At 34.4% G+C, this 21,707-nt stretch overlaps 2 protein-coding genes across 4 annotated transcripts; both read right to left on the reverse strand.

The window, feature by feature from the left end:
• LOC125191986 (protein YIP4a-like) lies at positions 1-1,497 on the reverse strand. The gene is made up of 3 exons (XM_048089437.1): positions 1,023-1,497; positions 438-512; positions 1-342 (listed from the first exon to the last, which is right to left on the reverse strand). The coding sequence occupies exons 1-3, from the start codon at positions 1,380-1,382 to the stop codon at positions 82-84; spliced, it is 696 nt and encodes a 231-aa protein (XP_047945394.1). The 5' UTR covers positions 1,383-1,497; the 3' UTR covers positions 1-81.
• Positions 1,498-1,860: 363 nt separating this feature from the next.
• Positions 1,861-5,044, reverse strand: LOC125193134 (mitochondrial outer membrane protein porin 4-like). Of its 3 annotated transcripts, none has more exons than XM_048090875.1 (7): positions 4,909-5,044; positions 4,552-4,641; positions 4,037-4,104; positions 3,547-3,657; positions 3,324-3,407; positions 2,573-2,781; positions 1,861-2,434 (listed from the first exon to the last, which is right to left on the reverse strand). In XM_048090875.1, exons 2-7 carry the CDS (start codon positions 4,598-4,600, stop codon positions 2,128-2,130), a joined length of 828 nt encoding a protein of 275 aa, XP_047946832.1. In that variant the 5' UTR covers positions 4,601-4,641; positions 4,909-5,044; the 3' UTR covers positions 1,861-2,127. The 3 variants fall into 3 exon arrangements, with proteins under 3 accessions (XP_047946832.1, XP_047946833.1, XP_047946834.1); XM_048090876.1 differs by having other exon boundaries at positions 4,912-4,978; XM_048090877.1 differs by lacking the exon at positions 4,909-5,044 and adding an exon at positions 4,802-4,820.
• Positions 5,045-21,707: the final 16,663 nt, after the last annotated feature.

Genomic DNA, 21,707 nt, shown 5'->3' on the forward strand with positions numbered 1-21,707 from the left:
ACTTGGGACAATTCAAAAAAGAATGCACTAGCTCATCATTGTGACGAGTACAAATATTTAGTCTCTCGAGACCGATTATTTTCAGTCAATGGCAATGATGAGGAAGCTGAGAGAGACATACATAAGCAAGACGGGGTAGAGCGCGAGAGCTTTCCTCTGTGGGTTGACAGCGGTGCTGATGAATGGATATGCAGCCCACGAGCTCCACGCTAGTGCGACGCTAGCCACGGCCACCTTGGCTATGACCGGAGGCCTCAGCATGCAGATGAATGCCCCTACATCAAGAGGGGCGATGCAGTAACCTAGAAGGCTCAGGCTCTGAAAGAATATTATATGCCCCCCCTAAATCAACACCACGCCAATTTTATCACTCTACCTAGCTACTTCAAATCTACAAATTACATAACCAAATATGCGTATATAGAGAGAGACATTACCAGAAGCAAAACGTTCATGGTGAGAATCACAGCTCCGGCAGCAAGCATTCCGAAGGCCACCGCAAACACTTGAGACTGCAATATATTTGAACAAATTACTAATTCAACTCATTGGTCCTGTTAGGTTCACAACTTGTTAAATTGATAAATGACAATTATATATGTCAACAACCTACACCATAGATGTCAACATGAAGACATTGCATGTCAACTAAATGTAATTGACATCTACTAAGGGAGTGTTCGGTTTGCAAGATTGTATCCGGGATTAAATTTGTAGTGTGTTTGGTTCATGAGATTCAATCTCACAACTCAATTCTAGATAGATAATCATGGGATAATTAGTCTTAGCTAACCCCCTATGACTAAAATAATCACACAATTCAATCTTTTATATCTTGGCAACCGAACACCGCCTAAATATATTTGTCATACAAATATCTTTATGTTGATATCTATAATATAGGTTATTGATATAGTTGTTATTTATCAATTTAAGATAGTTATCAACTGATCATATCCCTTGAGGCTTCAACTTATTAAGCTCAATGAAGTTATAAATTTTAGGGAAATGAATTGGAACACCTTCTGAACAGGGGAAGACCAGGAGAGCATGAGGCCGAGGGAGATGATGAAGAAAAAGGGGCCCCACAGATCCCAATCCCTGAGCGCCTTTCCTGGATCCTCTCGATTAGGGTTTGGAAACACAACCAGCTTCAAATTGTTGGCGATCCGCCGTAAATCTCGCTTGATCGTCTCCACCACGGGCTCTGTCAGTGTGTCTGAGCCGCGCGGCGGAGGGGGGATGGAGGAGGGCAGCGGCGGCGGCGGCGGCGACGGGGGGATCGCGGTGATGGGATAGGAATGGATCAGGTCTTCGATGTCGTCGGATTGCGAGCTCAGAGGCAATGCTGATGGAGATGGAGGAGCCTCGTTCTGGGACATCGTCTCCGATGCCTTTGATTTTTTTAGTTTTATTTTCTTATTCTCTGTTTTTTGATTGAAGAAAAATGAATCTCACTCACTGACTACACGCTTGTAAACTAAATTTAGTGATGCAAACATCTTTTCTTGTGTTTGTATAATCCATGAATTTTTAAGGCGTATGGCTATTGATTTTACGCATTAGCTTTTTTCGTCACTGCCATGCAAGATAGGCAATATATTAATCAAAAAATAAATAAATCTATAGTACTACATAAAAGTGAGACTTGCATTTTACTTATTTTTTCCATTTTCTTTTCCTTACGTGTCTTAAAATTTGACAAAGTAAATTATGGACGAAGGAAATATCATTTAAGTTAAAATGTATTTTAAACTTTTAAACATATACTAGTAAGAACTAAGAATCATTGTGGACCATACTGATAATTTATGTTTTGATACATAAAATGAGATTCATAATATTCAACGGATCACACAATTAAAAACGGGAGTGTTTTACTTTTACCAATGGAAAGAGTACAAGAAATTAAAATCCTGGAAAGAATATTTGCTTTATTGCCTTGCTGGCCAATTATACAACATACACAATTAAATTTCCTGAAACGAATTCCTTCAAAATTATCATTCATCACTCTAATGTTTGCCAAAAAACAGGTACTGTTTCCCACACCGGGTCAATAAAATTTTAAAGGGCCTCAAGCTCAATGCCTCTTCGGTCGAACATCAAACCTCATAATGTCGAAAATCAGGGCTTTAGAGCAATGGAAAGGCCACATTTTGGAGCGGTGTTGATGGCCTTTGTGTCGTACTCTGCTGAAAATGTTACTAGTGACTTAGGCCTCCATTCCCGTTGGCCTGATATAGCAACCTTACCATCGTCGGAGAATCTTGTCTTCATCGACGTCAAATGATCAATCTTGTGAACGCTTCCCAAACTAAAGCTATTCTTAAAACTGGATAATCTGTGGGTCATCTCAGCAGCAACTTCTGTTCCGGTCAAAGGATTAACCACGTGTGCATAAGAAGCCTTTACGGTTTGTCCCTTGTCAGCCCTATGTAGACAAAAAAAAGTAGATAGACATATCAGTACCATATACTTCCAAGTATATTTTTGTGGAATAGATACAAAAGGGTACATAGAGATTTCAAAATATGAATGTCAAACTTGAACTAGTAGAACCGTTACATACAATAAAACGGCAGCAGAAAAGTCTTGCTTGTTGAAACTCATTCCTGCATTGTATTTAGTAAAAGATGATGAGGAGGTATCGAATCCAATTTCACCGCCAATAGCAATATCCTCGGAGCCTAATGCTGCAGAAACTTCCAATAGAGGACTCGGATTCAAGCCAATACTGGAATTGATGGCAGCATGATTATGAAGGTAATGCACATCAAGCTGAAATAAAATAATCGATTAGCCCATTTATATATCTTTAGATATTAACAAAAAGCTAAACTATTCAAACCATCAGAAATCAAAACATTAGTGGGTTGTTTAAAGTCAGGAAGCAGTTTCAACAATGTAGCTAAAGATAGAAAAAAAAAAAACAAGACAAATGACTCTGCAATCCCCAGTAGATACTTGATAGAATAACTTCAGGTCCTCCAGTTATCAAAATAACACAGCTCCAACAGTTAAAAGTTAAGATGAGATGGTTCATCTGAACTTTAGAAGTTTTTCAGCATTGCACTTTAGAAAACACTCCATTGGAAGAACAAACTTAGCCTTGCCGCCTTGCCCAATTTCTTATCCGAATAGAAGCAATTACTTTCATCATTCTAAATCTGATCTTTTCATCAAGAAAGCCTTAATATGTATAAAATTTAAAAATACAAAAGCAAAGAAAATTGAAAAGAAAACCAAACGTATATACTAATGATTTATGCACAATAAAACCACCTTAAGTCCTTAGCACCAAAAATATGAAATCTGAGTACCTTCCCAGACTTGTGATCAGGAACATTAAAGCTAACTGCTGCTCTTGTCCCTGGCACTACATCATAAGTCACTTTGGTAGAAACCTGTAAGTACATGTAGTAAGGAATATAGTTTAAAATATAAATATATAGTACTAAATAATAAATTCTCCACTACATATTATCAACCAAAATATTGCTTTAACTGTAATCAGGCGGAAATATTGCAGATATTACTTCTTACACTAGAGTATGTATCAACTTTAACATCAACAACAGTTTTCCCACTTCTGTACTGTGTGCTTATATCACCCACAAAGATTTGACCCTTCTTTACTCCAGTAGCTGTAAATCCCTGTCGGAGAAGGAATAATAGTTAATACTGTTTAGCAGTTCATAGGACTTTGCATAATACGAATCTTCATGCAAAAGGCCCAAGCGGCTTGTATACTTTGGAGCACAGTTTTCATGTGAAGTCAGTGACTCAGTATAAAGAATTATGCAATTGGAAAACATGTCCATGACTCTTGCTCATAATAGGAGAGAATTTAAAAAATTTCCAAATTGATATCACTCCATTAAAAAATAAAGACAGAGATGCAAGGAATCATGTCAAATAATTGCTTTCACTGCCATGTGTATCAGACTCATGTAAATGCAAATAATAAGCTTTGAATGGATGGGAAGGGTATGATAAGGCAATAAGCAATTGGTAGAAAAAGTTATTGCAATACCATTCCAGTAGAACTTGGGATGGCGAGGGAGAATTTCTGATCATAATTGTAATCTTTAGTCAAGAGATCTGTACACAAAAATAAACATATTAAGTAAGATTTCATGGCGAAGGCCTTTGCGAATGAAGATATAAGAGCAATTAATTAATGACACGTAAAATCTCCAACTAATTTATATGGAAATTAGCATCTTCAATTTCTTGTTCACCAAATGGTGGTGCTTGACAAACTAGCGTAAAATTTCTTCAGGCATAACAAATTAGACAGTACCAAGATCTCATCTTTGTCTCAAAATAACTATGCAAATAATGAGACATATTCAGGAACTCGTTATCCAGGAGTACATTATTGAGATTAGGAATTTTTACTATAGATACCAAATTTATCCCTGCATGACATGGAATCATATTATAAACAGATAAAGACAACAGATGCTTCAGAACTTTTTATGTATTCAACATAAAGGAAAATCATACAAAACGAAACACTCAAGAAAAAATGAAAATGCAATACACCTCTTGCCCGCTTGCCAATTTCTGAAAAGGGAGCTGGACCGTTGCCCATTGCCTCCAACGCACACAAAAACCAAATGTTCAGCTGCAATTCTGCAAAACATTGAATACAACACCACAGTTACTCTTTTATGAACGCGTATTCCTGCCATATATGTACACCAATGCTCAACAAATGGAGCAACAGAATCATAAAAAAGTCGAGAGGATCAACAACAAGTGCGCTATATATCAGATATCGCATCTGAATTACTTGTAAAAACGAAAAATGGAGAGAAACGAAAAGCGACATTTCAGATTTTCCGATTTCAAGACGAAAAAGGATAGAATTCAGTAAGAGCAAAAGGAGAAAGGTTCGACCACGATCGCCGACTAGCAGCGACCAGAGGCTACGACGCCGATTAGAGTGAGAGGGAGAGCCAAGGGTTTTAGGAGCACTTAAAAACCAGGTCAGAAATTGAAAAAATAAAATCTGATAGACTCACTCGGCTGTGAGCTTGAGACATATGCCACAGACAAAGTAATGTTTGATTTTATAAGTTAAATGCTTATTGGGCTTGAGTTTGGACCTTTTGTTCGTTCCTTATTAATAGAGACATTTCTTTTCGCCATGGAGTTTAAAAATATTGTGTTAAATGGTTGGTGAAAAAAGTAAGAGAGAATGAAGTAAGAGAATAAAGGAGAGAATAAAGTAGAAGTGAGGATTACTTTTTGCTAAAAATAGAAACGACTCAATTAACTTAAAACTTCCTAAAATAAAAAATGACTCTATTAACATGGAACAGAGGTAGTATATTTTTTTCAGCCATGAGTAGTTCAAATATTTCTCTGTTATGCATAACTAGTCGTTGAAAACAGGGCATCACATAAGGTGATATAGTTGGTTCCTTCCGGATAAAAAAGATAGAATTCATGTACGGTAGTTGAGTGTGAGTCGTATTTATTTATAGTTCTTTTAAGATATTAGTCATTATATTTTGGTAACTTTTTTCTTTCTTTCTTATACTGTACTTTCACTTTATTTCTCATTTTTTTTATTCTCTCTCTTATTCTATTTTATCACCAATTTAATCTTTAAATATTAGTACTATTTTTTAAATTTCATATCTAAAAGAAATGCTCGATTAACTTGGAACATATGAAGTATTTTACTATTTAAATAAACTTTAGCTACATATTGCGAAAGGCTGTAATGCTTGGTAAACTATAGGATAGTGATAAAATACAAACTCATATATTGTACAAACTCCAAACTTTTCAACACAGTGTCAAACACAATATTAACATAATTTCAACACAGTGTAAAATTTCAAGATTTTCATGTCAACATAATGTCAACACGCTATCAACACAATGTCAACACGGTGTCAACCGTTGAAACTGTGTTGAAATTTTCTGTTGATGTTCTTTTGTCATCCGTTGACATTTTTTAACGGTCCAGATCATAGTTTGAAGTTTGTACAATATTTAGAGTTTGCATTTGAAAACATTCACATGTATAAGTATAACAGTAAAAGAATTTAACAGTAAGTTCAACATTATGTTTCTATGTACAGAGACATGAGGTGTCGGTAAATTGTTGTTTCTTAATTTATGTGGAAAATATTAAGCATGTGATATTAATTAGGCATTGTTTTAACTAATCTCTATTGATCCTAATATTTTAGTCGATGATAATTAATATCTGGTGGTGCTAGGATTATTATTGCACTAAATCGTATGCTGCCGTAAAATCATTATGATAATATACTCAAGAGGAATTCATAAAAGTACGCTGACAATTTTTGATACAACACGGATCAGAACGAAAATAATTGGTTTGAGTCAAGCCTTATTAGGTTCATGTCCTTATCAAGTTGTAACATCAAGAACCCGATAATTTCACGTGGGTTCGGGTTGGAAACGGATAACCCATTAAATATTCTTATTTTTTTTAAAAAATTATACTTTACTTTTACTCTCTAATTCTTTAATTTTTGCAAATCATGATTAAATAGTGTAAAATGGAATTTTATTGTGTAAGGCAAGCTTAATCGTGTAATATCTGGTTTTAATCGTGTAATATTGGGTTCGGATTTTATCATGTTGTTATTGTATAGTGTCAACCCATATTATATCGTATCATTAACGGGTTCGTGTTGGGTGTCAGGTGCGGGTCGTATTCGGGTTTGAAGGTAGTAGGTCGCATTCGTATTCGGGCTGACAGTTTCCTAAATAGGTCTAGTTCGGATTAAACCTTATTGGGTCGGGTCGTTATCAGGTTGACCAGATAATGACCCAACCAGTACGATTTGCCAACCTTACATAAAAGGTTTTATTCTCAGTTGATTGAAATTAATTTCATGAATAATAAATAAGAACATGAACTGGACCACTCCCTGGTAACTAATTAAGAGTCAGCAGCAAACTTAAAATAATAAATGGACATTTAAATATGGTTAAATTCCATTTTTGGTTCCCTACATTTGCTCTAAAAAACTTTTTAGTCCTATACATTAAGAGTGTGATGCTTTGGTCGTCTCAAACAATATGTTTTGGGCAGTCTTAACTTTTTTTCAGTAAAACTAATGGTCAAACGTGTTTGACCAACTTAATAACTTATAGATTAGATCTTCTCTCAGGACATAGACTAGATTTACATAATTGTTATTTCGTTCCAGTTATCTTAAATAATATTATTTCCATTCCGATGTCGGACTTCGAAGTTTTTTCCTTCCATTTTGCAAACAGCAGATGCTCATTTCTCATAATGGATTGTATTATGGAAATGTCTCTCAAAAGAATAGATTATTTGTACTTGAATACAAACGAAATATTCTCATTGTATTGTTAAGTCAAGATTAGTAATATGTTGTTATGTCAAGATTAGTAATATAATCATAGAATTGTATTAAAATGACAACCATATTTAAAATGACAACATACCATCAATGAGGACCTTTAGATTTAGGAGCAGATTCAATCTTAGCCTGCCACGTAGCAAACTTGCTTGCTTATGTATCGCAGATTACTTGATTATCTCTAATTTTGTAACGCAGATTGCTTGGAATTATATGCCGAGTTGCTTGCCTATGTATCACACATTGCTTGTCTATGTATAGCAAATTGCTTGCTTAGATCGTCATTTTAATTATGGTGTCACCATAGTGCTCTGATTTTGTATCGCAGATTGCTTGGAACCATATGACGAGTTGTTTGCCTATGTATCGCAGATTGCATACTATGTTGTTATCAAATTGTCACTTTAAGACTGGTGTCACCCTAACGCATCCCTATAATCAGTGGCGGACGCAGGATTTTGACGTTGGGAGGTCCAACTCTATGATATTTTTTACTGTTAACATATTGGTTTGGCAAGTTGCTAATGTTCACTTTCCGTTTTGCTAACTTTTTTATATTTACAGATGAAGTAAATCAGTCTATAGTTATGAGGTTAGCTGCAGTTTTTGTAACGACCTTCTTCCTTTGCTTGCTCCATGCTGATGTAGCTTTGTTTCTAATAGTTTTTGTTTGATTAACTTTATAGTGGAGAAAGTGGCTCTGGAAAGACTGAGACGACTAAGATTGCAATGCAGTATTTGGCAGCTCTTGGTGGAGGTGGTGGTGGAATAGAATCTAAAGTCGTGCAAACAAGTTGTATACTGGAGGCTTTTGGTAATGTCAAAATAGCCAGGAACAACAACTCTAGCCGATTTGTGAGTTCTCTCTTAAATTCTTTCATACTAGTACTTGAAAGGATTCATGTGCTAGTGTTTTGCAATCAATGTAGGAAAACCTTGTTTGGTAACATCCCATATCCGTGCAGGGAAAATTAATTGAAATAAACTTCAATGATGTTGGGACAATATGTAGTGCTAAAATACATACATGTAAGAGCATCTCCAATAGTGGCTAGCCCACCGGCTAGCCGATTCACGTCGCTAGCCGGTCGGCTAGCCGAACCATCGGAATCGGCCAGCGCAATTTCGGCGAGAGAATAGGCGAGCGCATGCCGATTTACGAGCGCTGGCCGATGCGCTGGCCGCCATTGTGGCGTGCCGATCGGCAAGCGATCGGCCAGCGCTATTTTTATTTTTAGTTTTTTTAAAATTTTTGAAAAACTATATATACGCGATTTTAGTTTCATTTTCATTTGCACCACTTGTTTTAACGAGTTTTCTTTCTTCCTAAATTTCTGTACAAGAGCAACATCGAACGATGAGTAACGCGGGTGGTAGCAGTGGTGGTAGTGGTGGTAGTGGTAGGGATGCTGAGGAGTACGAACGGCGGATGAACGAGGCTATGGAGGCCTACATGAACCGCGAGATAGAGCGGTACATGCGAAGGGTCGAACACCAGGCGGTATCTCACCCTCCACCCGTTGTCCACCGCCGAGTAGTGATTGATCGGGATCACGTAGTTGCACATCAGCGGCTATATGACGACTACTACGCTCCGGACCCGCGGTTTCCCGCAAACATGTTCGGGCGGCGTTTTAGAATGCGCAGGGAGTTGTTTATGCGTATCGTTGACGCTTTGGAGCGTCGATATCCTGTATTTCCGCTTCAGGCACGATGCGGCTGGCAGACCCGGCCACACCCCTATTCAAAAGTGCACGGCGGCAATCAGGCAGTTGGCCTACGGAGGCGCGGCAGACATGTGGGATGAGTACCTCCACATCGGTGAGTCGACAGCCCTGGAATGTCTGATGTATTTCTGTCAGGGCGTGATTGAAATATTTCGTGATAAGTACCTTCGAAGCCCTACCCCCCAAGATTGTCAGGATCTGATGCGGATGCACGGGGAGCAAGCATGGGTTCCCCGGGATGTTAGGCAAAGCATAGATTGTATGCATTGAGAGTGGAAGAACTGTCCGACTGCCTGGAAGGGGGCCTACACGACCGGCTACAAGGGAAAGAATCCCACGATGATCCTCGAGGCCGTAGCTGATTACCGGCTGTGGATCCGGCATGCGTATTTTGGGGTAGCTGGGTCGAATAACGACCTCAACGTCCTCAACTCGTCGCCCCTCTTCAACGAGCATTGTCAGGGCATCGGTCCGGCCGTCTCATTTGTGGCCAACGGCAACCGGCATGACATGAGCTACTACTTGGCGGATGGGATATACCCTAGGTGGCCCGTCTTTGTGAAGATGATCAGGCACGCAAATGATGACAGGAAGGCCTACTTTGCGGAACGGCAAGAGTCGGCGCTCAAGGACGTGAAGCGCGCATTTGGTGTGCTCCAGTCTCGATGGGCAGCAATCAAGGGTCCAACGCGTTTGTGGGATGTCGGCTGCATTGCTGATATAATGTACGCCTGCATTATCTTTCACAACATGATCGTCGAAGACGAAGGTGCCCAATGACGATGAAGCCGGTCCAAGCCACGGAATGGCCACCCCTAATTTACGACGTGGGGTACCTCACGATGAAGCCGACCGCCTCCAGGCACATGCCGACATGCGCCAAGTGAATGCTCATATTCAACTCCAAAAGGATATAATTGAAGAGTTGTGGGCACGGAAGACTGCACGGCGATAGTTTTTTTCTTTATTATGTAATTTTTTTAAATGAATGTACTTTTTAAAAATGAAATGAATGAATTTTCCCGTATATGTCTCGTAAATTTAATTCCGTAATTTATCGTAAATTTAATTCCGTAAATGTAGTTGTTTTTGAATTATTTTTATTGCGGCTAGCCTGTGGCTGGCCTTAGGCTAGCCTATTTGATTAAAATGAAGATGTGGCAGGTGGATTTTTAGTGCTGATGACGTAGCAGAGAGAGAGATGGCTGGCCTAAAGCCATTGGAGATGCTCTAAGCATGCTTTTAATGATCGAGTTGAACGTTGAAAAGATATTATTTTGGTCTATTCTTAGTCATATTTTTCTGATGTGGCTTTGCTATTTTGCGCATGCCCAATGTCAAATTCCGCGATTCTGAACAGTCCTCCTTGAAAAGGTTAGTATGCTTATCAAATCATTGAGTTTGTTCCCTTGTTTGCATATTTACAATGGACTGGAATTGACATTATTCCATGTTGGTTGGACCAGTCAAGAGTTGTTTAGTTGTCCCAAGGAGAGCGGTCCCATCACATTTTTTATCAGCTCTGTTCTGGTGTGCCTTCTAGTCTCCGAGGTTTGTACTTGGCTTTTCCCCAAACTTAGGTTTTCGACTTGTATCTGTTACTTTTTCTCCTATGAGAAAAGTACAAATATTTTTGGACTTGATGATGCACAACTAATTGCACTTTTTCCTGAATAAAAAAATCATTTATTGCCTAGAACACATTTATAGATTTTCTAGAAATATTATGATCGGAAGCCATGGTTATTTTTTCAGGTAGGCTGAGGTTAAGAAGTGCTTCTGAATACAAATATCTCAATCAGAGTGAATGTTTGCAGATTCCCAACATTGATGATGCAGAGAAGTTTCATCATCTTATGGTAAATGACTGATCTTGCTTTGCATATGGGTTGTATATTGATTAGCTATCAAACATAGTTACTTTAGAACTTTCTAATCTATTCAGTATATTCCTTATCCGTGCAAAATTTATTAATTCCGGCATATGTTTTCTCTTCTTAGGGAGCTTTAGATTCTATCAGAATATGTAAAGAAGACCAGGAACATGCCTTTGAGATGCTTGCTGCAGTTTTGTGGCTAGGAGATGTAAGATACTCCCTCCGTCCCACTTTAGGAGTCCGGTTGAGTTCGACACGGGTATTAAGAAATGTAAAGGAAAGTTGGTGAAAAAAAATAGTGGAATGTGGGTCCTACCTTTTTATATTAGTTTTATAATAAAATGTGAGTGGAAAAAGGTTAGTGGAATGTGAGGCCTAATACCATTTATGGAATATTCCAACCGGGGCTCCTAAAGTGGGATACCCAAAAATGATAAATCGGGACTCCTAAAGTGGGACGGAGGGAATATTTTTTAAATGTCGGTGTTGCCAAAAGTTTCGACATTATAAAGATGCGAATGAGATGAGTAATGAGATAAAAATAATAAAATGATATAGAAACTAGAGAAATTTATGCTTTTAAATAAGTTAGTCATGAAGGAGGAGTACAAAATATAAACTTTTTTGTGCCTAATAAATGTAAGAAAATATAAAATCATATAAAAAAAAGCAAAAAGACACTTAAAAATATAAAAAGCCAAGAAAAGGGCCCAGAAGGAATCAAACTCAAGCAAGGAAACTGCCAAGCCTAGTGATTAGCCACTTGAGCTGATGAGCAAACTTTGATAAACTATGACTATATGTGTTATAAATAGTGAAATTGTTGGGGGTTCCACGGGACCCCCAAACCGGTTAATAGGTTCCGCCACTGCCTATAATAATAACCTTAATTATGGCGCCAAATAAGCACTAAGTGGTGGACCTTGAGCATTTATTATTTAACCACCAAACATTGGGCCTTACAATAGTATTGAAAATGTTAAATTATAGTACTACTACTTTTTAAATACTAGTATATCATCAAGTTAAAATGTACTATATAGTATTTCAATCTAAAACTAAGACTAATTATACACCATTAGATTTTAAAATGAGTTGATGAATCTAAAGCTCACAGATATTAATAAATACTACTAGCAGATAAAATATCAATTAAAAGGTAAAATCGTCAATATGTCATAATATTATAATTTTCGTGATCTTTCTCATATCAACATAGGATATTAAAAATATCAACACAATGATATAGATATTTCAACATACGTGCACGAAAAGTTCAACACAGTTTTATTGGTATTATACATGCATTGTATTGAAACTTTTTGATGCATTTATTGATATAAAATCTTTTATCAACATATACGAAATTTGAAATAAAAATTACTTCCTCCGTCCCGGAGTATTAGACTCACTTCTTTTGGGCACATGATTTAAGGAATTGATATTTAAATAGTTAAAGTGAAGAGAGTAAAGTATGAGAGAGGGAAAAAGTAGGGGAGAGAAGAGAGAAAAAAATAGGTGGAGAATAAAATAAGATAGATACTTTTTGCTAAAAAAGGAAACAGAGTCTAATATGTTGGGACATCCCAAAAAGGAAAGTTGGTCTAATACCTTGGGACGGAGGGAGTATAAAATTTCATCATTCAATCATCGCTATGCAATTGAGCTCTTGTTAGAATCCTTACAAAATTACCTTTATTTTGATATATTTTTCAAGAAGAAATAATTTAAATGAACAGAGTTGCGTAAATTTTAAAGTTTTAAGATGATTTTGAACAGAGAAAAAGTGATTATTTTTAACTATCATATATAAAAATTAACATTAAAATTCTTTAAGTTTATTTAATAATTTTTTAAATTTAAAATATAATCCACTTTGCATTATTTCAACCACTAAATCTCCTAATCTAGTGGCTAAAAATTAGTCTTAGTTTGTGATTGTTAGTTAGCTATCAATTAATCACATGCCTTTCATTATATATTACAATCATCTAAGCTAACGTAATCATATTTTTGTAAGAGTAGTGATTTAGAGACATAATATCTCTATGTCATAATACCCCTATGTCATTTTGCCATAATCATACTTTATATTGTAACTAATTTGCCCTATTGTTGTTTTAGAAAGACAAATCTTAAATTATGAAATTTAATTAACACATACTTGCATTAATGTATTCATAACTTTAATTAGACTATTTGATAAGGCTAATTTTATGCATCGGTTATGTGGTGAGAAAACACTTTATTTTGCTGGGTCTAACGCAACTTTTAAGCCAGGTGTGTGAAGGAGACGCTAGATCCAGGAAGAGCTGGAGACAATGGACTAACAAAGGAAAATGAAGGAAAGTGAGCAGAACTGAAGGGAAAAGAATGGCTAGAAGAAGGAAGTCAATAGCTGAGGGCAACAAAGACTATTCATACCTCGCTGGACCCACTTCAACGCCTATAAATAAAGGAGCATGCATCACACACGAGATATAAATTTTTGCTCTTAGCTCACACACACTCACACACACACTTGGTAAAATGAGAATTCTGGGATAGTTTAGGGTTTCTAAGGGGTTCATCTTCGGCGAAAGTCAGTGTAACACCATCCTCTCGGAGGGTGAAGAAACGATCTACTTTTCATTCCGCTTTTCGCACTTTTATTCCGTCGAACTTCACTGTTTTGGAAGTCGATTTGGTTGTTGCTTATGGTGCTGGCAGCGGAAGCGTGCGCATTAAATATCAATCACATAATAATCAGATCTATTTAGCAGATTATTTAGACAAAACCTATTCGCGTAATTATCACATGTATCATGCTCATAACTTGAATTAATCATGCTTTAAGAATATTGAAACCTAAAACATGCTTTTCTACGGAGCAGAAAAATCCCTAATTAATTCTCCAAAGAATTGAAGATGGCTAGCTTCTTCTCCACGTGATGCTTTGAGTACTAGACCACAAATCTTCTCTCTGGTTCCCGAACTGTATCCCAATATCAGTGTGGGCTGATCTTACTAGAATACTAGGACTTAAATAAAGAAGACAGAAGAAATCCTTTTTGGAATAGGAGATGAATTCGAAAATTCCTTCAGCTTAGGGGCTGAAATTTTCGAAAACTTTAATGATAAAATTGTGTTATTTCTGTCTCCTTTATTCTCCTATTTATATTAAGTTCCTTTTGGGCCCAGACAGGGATCTATGGAAGGTTTTGGATATGAGCTCATCCAATTTACTTTTTACTAATTAAATTGAACCCACAATTTAATATAAGTTATAATTGGAATATTACGAGCAGCCACTACGTAAGTAATATTGAACTCTCCCCATCCAAATCCGAAATTACAAGTAATCCGGGTTTCCGTTTAACTTTCATTTCCCGTGCTTAAGATTAAAATATCCATTAATTAATTAATGTCTGCTATTGACGTAATTAATTAACTTCTTATTAATTCCAAGAGTGGACTTAGCATGAAACACTTATTTATTATTCATAGAGTAATCAAACTCCAACTAGCTAGGTTCCGAATAATAAAACCTTGTTTCGCGCTCCTCTTGAGGACATTATCAAACGAGACTCTCCTTGTGCACGATTCAATATAATAGCAATCCTAGCACCGCTAGATATTGATCACCACTACCCAATATATCAGGATAATTGGGTTGCGAAAAACCCGCACCATTTGATAAGTCAAAGTAGTGCATAATCAATACCGTATGCTCAATGCTAACCTACATTGATTAAGAAACAAATATTATCAAGACCTCGCCTTTCAGTAGATAGCCCAAGGCAAGTCTTGCTGTTAGATCCGTTCAGTGCTATACCACACCAATGCCATCTTATTTCAGTAAGGCTTAGAAATATGCGGACTGACATTGCAACCCTTCTCGATGGATAGTCAAATTCCATCTAGGTTGTGAAATTCATCTTTTTCTTTGTTTAGAACTGACCGTGTTACCTTAAAGTGGACGACGCCCACAACCGGTCTACTAAAACAAAGACTTAGACTTTGTTAGGTTAACTTATACATTTAAACATGCATTAACATCCATTAAATGTAAAACATAACAACATTATGACAAAAATAATCTGTTTTATTCCTTGGAAAATAAAATAAGAGTTTTACAGTATTCAATCACTCGAAACGTGATTTCTAGTATACAAACTCTAACAGTTGCTACTTATCGGTTATCTATGCCTTTAGTTTTTGTCATGTTGGTGTTACCTTGTGTTGATTTACGATTCTTGGTTTTTGTTTGAAGTTTTATTTCGGCAGTTGAATGTTAATCTCTGTTTTGGATAATTCTGTGCTTGATCTGGGGAAGAGGTTGTGGATCTGAATTGTTGTTATTGATCGGTGGTTGTTTGTTGAATCTGAAGCTATGGATACACTTTTGGTCGGAGTTTGTGTCGGATGCTTGGATCCGGAGTGGATTTAGCATCCGAGGTTGGATCTGAACAGGGGAATCAAGTTGTGCATGGATTTCGAACTCTTTTGCTCTCTTTTCAATTTACTCCGTCTAGTAGTCGTAGATCTGCTTAGTTTTTTAATTGTTCTTCGTTAAATTGCTTTAAATCCAGTCTGCTTCGTTTCCGATTCACGTTCCATCTCTGTTTTTACTGAATTTTTTTATGCAAATCGATTGGAGAAGATGATGTCGCCGTTAGTTAGTACTTTAGTTAGTTGTTTTCCAGCTTTTCGTCCGTACTCTACCTTTTCAGCAAATGGTCCCCACCGTCAGTTTATTTCCCAGGTCTAGGTAATTTAGAAATAGTTTCTTAGATCTAGTGAATGTCTCCCTTTCCAGTTTACATGCATGATTTCTGTTCTGCCTAAATCTAGCTGTTAGCGTAACAGATTTCACTCAAGTTAGTTTAATTTCCTCAACCCAAAAAATGCGTGGCAGCAGCCAACCCAAAAATAGTCTCGAATCCTTGAGCATGCTTAATTACGCATTCATCTCTCGATCCCTACTTCCCTGTGCTAATTTTAGTATAAGTGGTTGAGAGTTTTTGAAGCGATATTCTGTGTGTTCGACGACCGAGATCTTCCAACGATCTGTGGGTTCCTAGACCTTGTGATCTAGTGGATTCACTGGACCTAGGAGACTTGTTATTCTTTTCTGTGCACACAGTATTAACACACACGTACTCGCGAGACCGCGAGAGTTTCACTATTTAAAAGTCAACTTTTTTGTGAATGAATAAAACGTTATTCCACATATCTAGTGAATACAAGTTTGTGTGAATAAAAATTAGAGTACTATTTTTGTGAATAGAAAAATTTATTTTTATGCATAAAAGTTGTAATAATTAAAAGCCATTGCTTTTGCGAATAAATAAATTGTGATTTTTGTCATTTACGTTGTTATAGATAAATTTTTTGATCATAATGGAGTATATAAAAGTTATTGTTCTTATAGACAAATAAAATGTGATAACTAATCTTGATTAAATAGCTTAATATAAATTTAAATTATCCTAATTAATCAATTAGTATAAAATAGTAGTAACAGTTTTTATAGTAATATTGGAGAAAAAAATTAAATTTTTTTGTAAATAGTTATTAAAATCAAATTGGAAGTGAAAAAAATAGAGCACACTAAAAACTACAGTATTTTTTTTATTAAATTATTTTCACTAAAATTTGTAAAGACTAATTTAATTAGAATCTCATGTATGTTAATATATAAAGACAACAAATTTATACTAATATTTTATATTTAAGTATATACCCATAAATAAATGCAATAAAAGTAGAGAAACAAAATGAAGATTGTCCATCATAAATATACGGGCCCATGTTAACAAATACACTCCTTAATTAGATCTAATTATTATAGTAGTACAATTTAATGTAAAGGATAGTAAAGTAAATATACAAAATATTAATTTAACTAAAAACAAAATCTGGTATATAATTACTATAAAGTCCCCATTATGGCTCTGCCATTATGTCTCTAAAATATTTTTCTTTTTTTAATTATATACCTGTTGATATGTTATTCTTGGATGCTATTTTCTACTATATAGATTTTTTCCAAGTGAAGTGACACACAAAAATGACGTGAGTTTGTGCTCTAGTACTTAAAGATAACTTTGTTTCCGACGAGTTTATTAAGATTTGGGTGAAAAAATGAATGGCAGACATTTTTATGCAATGACTTTGAAAAAAAAATTCAAACTTCTGGGAGATTTCTTTATAGGAAGAAACTAGTTCACCCTTTAAGATGATAGTAGTATTTATGATTTATCCTTCATCTAGAGTATATGAAATGTTATACTCTCTCCATTCATAAAAAATAGTTCCATTTATAAACGGCGTGGGTTTAATTGAGAAATTAGTAATGTGAGAGAGAATGAGAAAAAGTAAATAAAGTAATAGAGAAAAAATGGATAAAGTATGAGAAGGGAGAAAAAGTGAATAAAGTATGAAAGGAAAACTTTTCACTTTTAGAAATAAGACTATTTTTGGTGGATATCAAAAAAACAAAATGAGACTATTTTTATGAACGAAGGGAGTATTATTTATCTATATTGAATTTAGTCATCATATGAAATACTAAAACATAAACATGCAATATGATCAGAACACGTTTAGAACCACCTTCGCAATACCCTTTTACAACAATTAAACACAGTTTGATTTTTTATGTATTAAATTTTTAAATAAATCGTAATTAAAGTGTATAATTAAAGTGTATAATACTTATAATTTCTAAAACTATTAAAAATGCCTGCTTAAGAATATTCGAGTATAGAAAAATAAAAATCAATGATGAGATCGCCCTCGAATTTCAATTTAATACTGAAGCATAATCGGATAGTAATGCGTCGCTTCTCCAAGTACGATCATACGAGGCAACTTTAATGACAATTAATCATGATTCATGATACTATTTCCAAAGGAATTAATGTCCTAATTTGGGAGAATATTTAGACCAATTAAATTACAACATGATACAGTTCTGCACAAGATTATGTTGTGTCCGCATATAACAGACAGTAGGCATCGCAATTATAGCCGGCACACGTTAATTAATTACTCCTCAAAATAATAATATATATTTTTTTTAATTTTCCCCATCCGTATAAGGGCAAATACGGTAAATTATATAAAACAAAATCATTATTTAGCGAAAAAGAATTAATTAGTGTTTGTTACATATAACAAAATCATTAGTATTTTAATACTCAATCTACAAAATGTTTGTTATAGAGTATTTCTTATGTCCGATTATATATGCTGATTTAAATTTCACAAGAATTAAGGAAATTACTGAGTATTAAAATTAAACAATGAATATTACAATATATTTGGTATTACTATAATAATCAATTGAAGCTAAGGAGTTAAATAGGAGGATAATAGTAGTAAATAAGCTATGTTATGGAAATAGTAGTATATGTTTTATTACTACTATATGCGATGTGCAGTGACTACAACTCCACTTATATGTAATAGCGAAAATGTTAGAATTTTGAAAAATTAAATTGCAAGTTCTTAACAATAGATTGTAAAGTGGAATTGGAACTTGGAACAATATTAATATTATATGCCAATCATTTCATGGGCACGTTATGGGCCGTGATCAATTCAATCATCACAAATAATTAAATAATAGGAGTAGTATATGTGATTTAGCAATTGAATTAGTTAAAAAGATGCAATGTTAAAAGGTTCAAACATGTGCTAATTGATGAGGTGATCTTTAGATGCCATTCGTCCCCTAAAAGTTTTACACACTTTTATCAACCATGTGTTGCGCAGTATTTTGTATGGGGTGAATGTACGATTATTTAAACCTAATAAAGTCAAAAAATTAATAAAAGATAAACATTGAATTTGGACTATAGTTTTACTCTGATGTGTAATTGGTTTGCGGCGACCGCATAAACCAATAATTTAGGATTGCAGCAAAATTAATCCCTATGTAAATGTCTGTAATTTAGTTGCAAGTTGAGGAGAAGTTTCGTTAATCATATTAAAAATGCATATCATAATTTTATTAATTTAATTAGCATCTTATTTTATACTGGTAAGAATAATTTAATGTGAATAGTAGTATTTTAATACGTGAATACAAAGTTTGAAAAAGATACGATGTCTTAGTGGACCACTGGACCAGAATCATTGAATTCATCCTACTTCAAGGAGCATCGGTCCTTGTATTCAGAGAGTGATGAATTGCTAACTAATTTGCAATCTCAAATTAAGATTAAATTTGAGCTATTAGATTAGAATATCTAGTGGTTGAAAAATGTCACATGGATTATATTTTTAATTAAGAAAATTAATAAATAAAATTAAAGGTATTAATGTCAATTCTCTCTCATTAAAATCATCTTAAAACTTTAAATTTACGTAACTCTCTCACTTTAAATTATTTTTTCGCAAAAAATATATCAAATTAAAGATAATTTTATAAGGATTCCAACGAGATCTCAATTGCATATATTTCGACGACGTTCGGATAATAATATTTGATATTTTTATTTTAGTTTTCGTAAATGTTGATAACCAGATTTTTATCAACAAATATATCAAAAAATCTCAATAAAACCATGTAAAAATCTCAATAAATATTTGTTGATATTTTCTTGTACTAGTGTTGATATTCTTATGTCATATTGTTGATATTTGTAATACACTATGTTGATATAAAAAAACATTCACAAAAATTATCATATGATAACATAATGACGATATTACCCTTTTATTGATATTTTGTCTACTATTTATTGAGATTCGTAAGATTTAATCTCATCCACTCATTTGAAAATCTAAAGATAGAGATTTGGTATTGATTTTGAATTAGAGCATTAGAATATGACCCCTTGTATTTCATTCCCAATGTTAAGGCATTTTCGTTAGCCTATTGTTATGATCAATTATCATCCTATCATCATCATTATTACTTCTTTCGTCGGTCTCATGTAAATAGGATGAATTTTTTTTGGTCCATCCTATAAAAATAATTCATATTCAATTTGAAAAAAATTTCTCATTTAGACCCCATCATTCACTATTTTTTTTTTCTCATTTTTTCTTTTATTTTACAAATTATGCATTAAAACTCGTCATCCCCAATAATCTATTTCTATATTACGGAGGGAGTATTATTATTAGAAAAATTACCGAATAAATCACGAAAGATGATCAAGTTCTAGTCTAGTATTTCACAATTTTCAAAAATCTGAAAAATAAATTTCACACTTTGCAATTATCTTATCCTTCCATTTTGCCGACGAATTGCGCGCTAATGTGACAACTGATTTAAAGCACGTTGACAAAACGTCATTTTGAACTTAATTAGCCTTTGTCGTTTTAACCAAAGCCGTTTTGTCCACGTATTTTCAACCGGCTACCATATTAGCTTGAAAATCTCAAACTCTGATTTATTTTTAAGATTTTGAAAAGTGTAGAATATATGGAGTATAATTTGACCATCTTTTGTGATTTGTTTGACAATTTATCCCATTAATATAATTTTATGACTATTATTATTATAATTATGGGGAAAGAGTATTTTAAGAAAACATTGAGGAGTGTACTATGTATTCTTGATACGATGTCGCAATGTATCTGATGATTACATAACACTCATAGACTACATTTCAACATCTGCATGTACTTTCTCACATTATTAACTTAAGTTGATAGAGGTGTCCATTAATCGCGTTTGAGATGTCATTTATCACTTAATTAAGAAGAATATACAAAATAAAAATAAAACAAATTATCATGACATTTGACAAGATAGATTTAATAAGTCAAGATTACGATAGCTAGCTAGTTAGACATGATTAGCTCATTCGTGTATTTTTAGTTTGAGTGGTTAATTAATTAATGTGGTTACTAGTACTTGTTACTTCGTAAAGAGTGTTTAATATGTTTACGTAATTGATCTAGTCAAGAAGGACTTATCTCCAACTCTCCATCAACACTAATCTCTAACTTTAATTGGGAAATGTACTCTCCACATCCAACCCTACATGTTTTATACATATATATCAACATAGACTATGAAATTTTATATAAGAGATAGTGGGTGTCATGAGAATGAGAGAATGACACAATGAGAGAGGAAGAATGAAAATAATAATTGCATTTATTCTTATGAATTCTTGTCACAATTACTACAGATATTTATAATATGTGTGACAAAAAGATATACTAAGTAAATAATTATAGAAATAATTACAAAGATGTAGTTAAATAAATATGCAGAGCGTCATCGTACTTTAACAATAAAAAATTATTGAAATACGAGTCTCATTTTTATATGAAGTATTACTTTTATAATAACATGTGATTGAACAGTTAGTGAAACGTGAGTTTCACTGCTAAAATGATAAAAGTAAAATAGTTTCACGAAACAATTAAAATATTTGTTAGAATTTAAATTTCGTCGCAGCAATTTTTACTACAACACGTTGTGAATAAAGAGTTTGATGCATATTTCTCCGCCAAATTGAGAAAAGATAAATGTAGTTAAGATTTATGATAATATTGTTCTTGTTGTTGATCAAGGATGATAGCTCAAGAAGCGGGGCCAAAGCACCCATAGTTTGGCAAACCATCTAATGAAAAATAAAGTTAAGCAAGCTAAATTTGGATGCCGTAAATTCACTATCAACAACCTATATTAGACATATCATGCACATGCCTCTCTCAATATAATGTCTCACATTTGACATCCCATTATAACCTAGTGTCCTTTT

The sequence above is a fragment of the Salvia hispanica genome, chromosome 6, assembly GCF_023119035.1.
Source record: "Salvia hispanica cultivar TCC Black 2014 chromosome 6, UniMelb_Shisp_WGS_1.0, whole genome shotgun sequence".
In the NCBI taxonomy this organism is placed as follows: Eukaryota; Viridiplantae; Streptophyta; class Magnoliopsida; order Lamiales; family Lamiaceae; genus Salvia; species Salvia hispanica.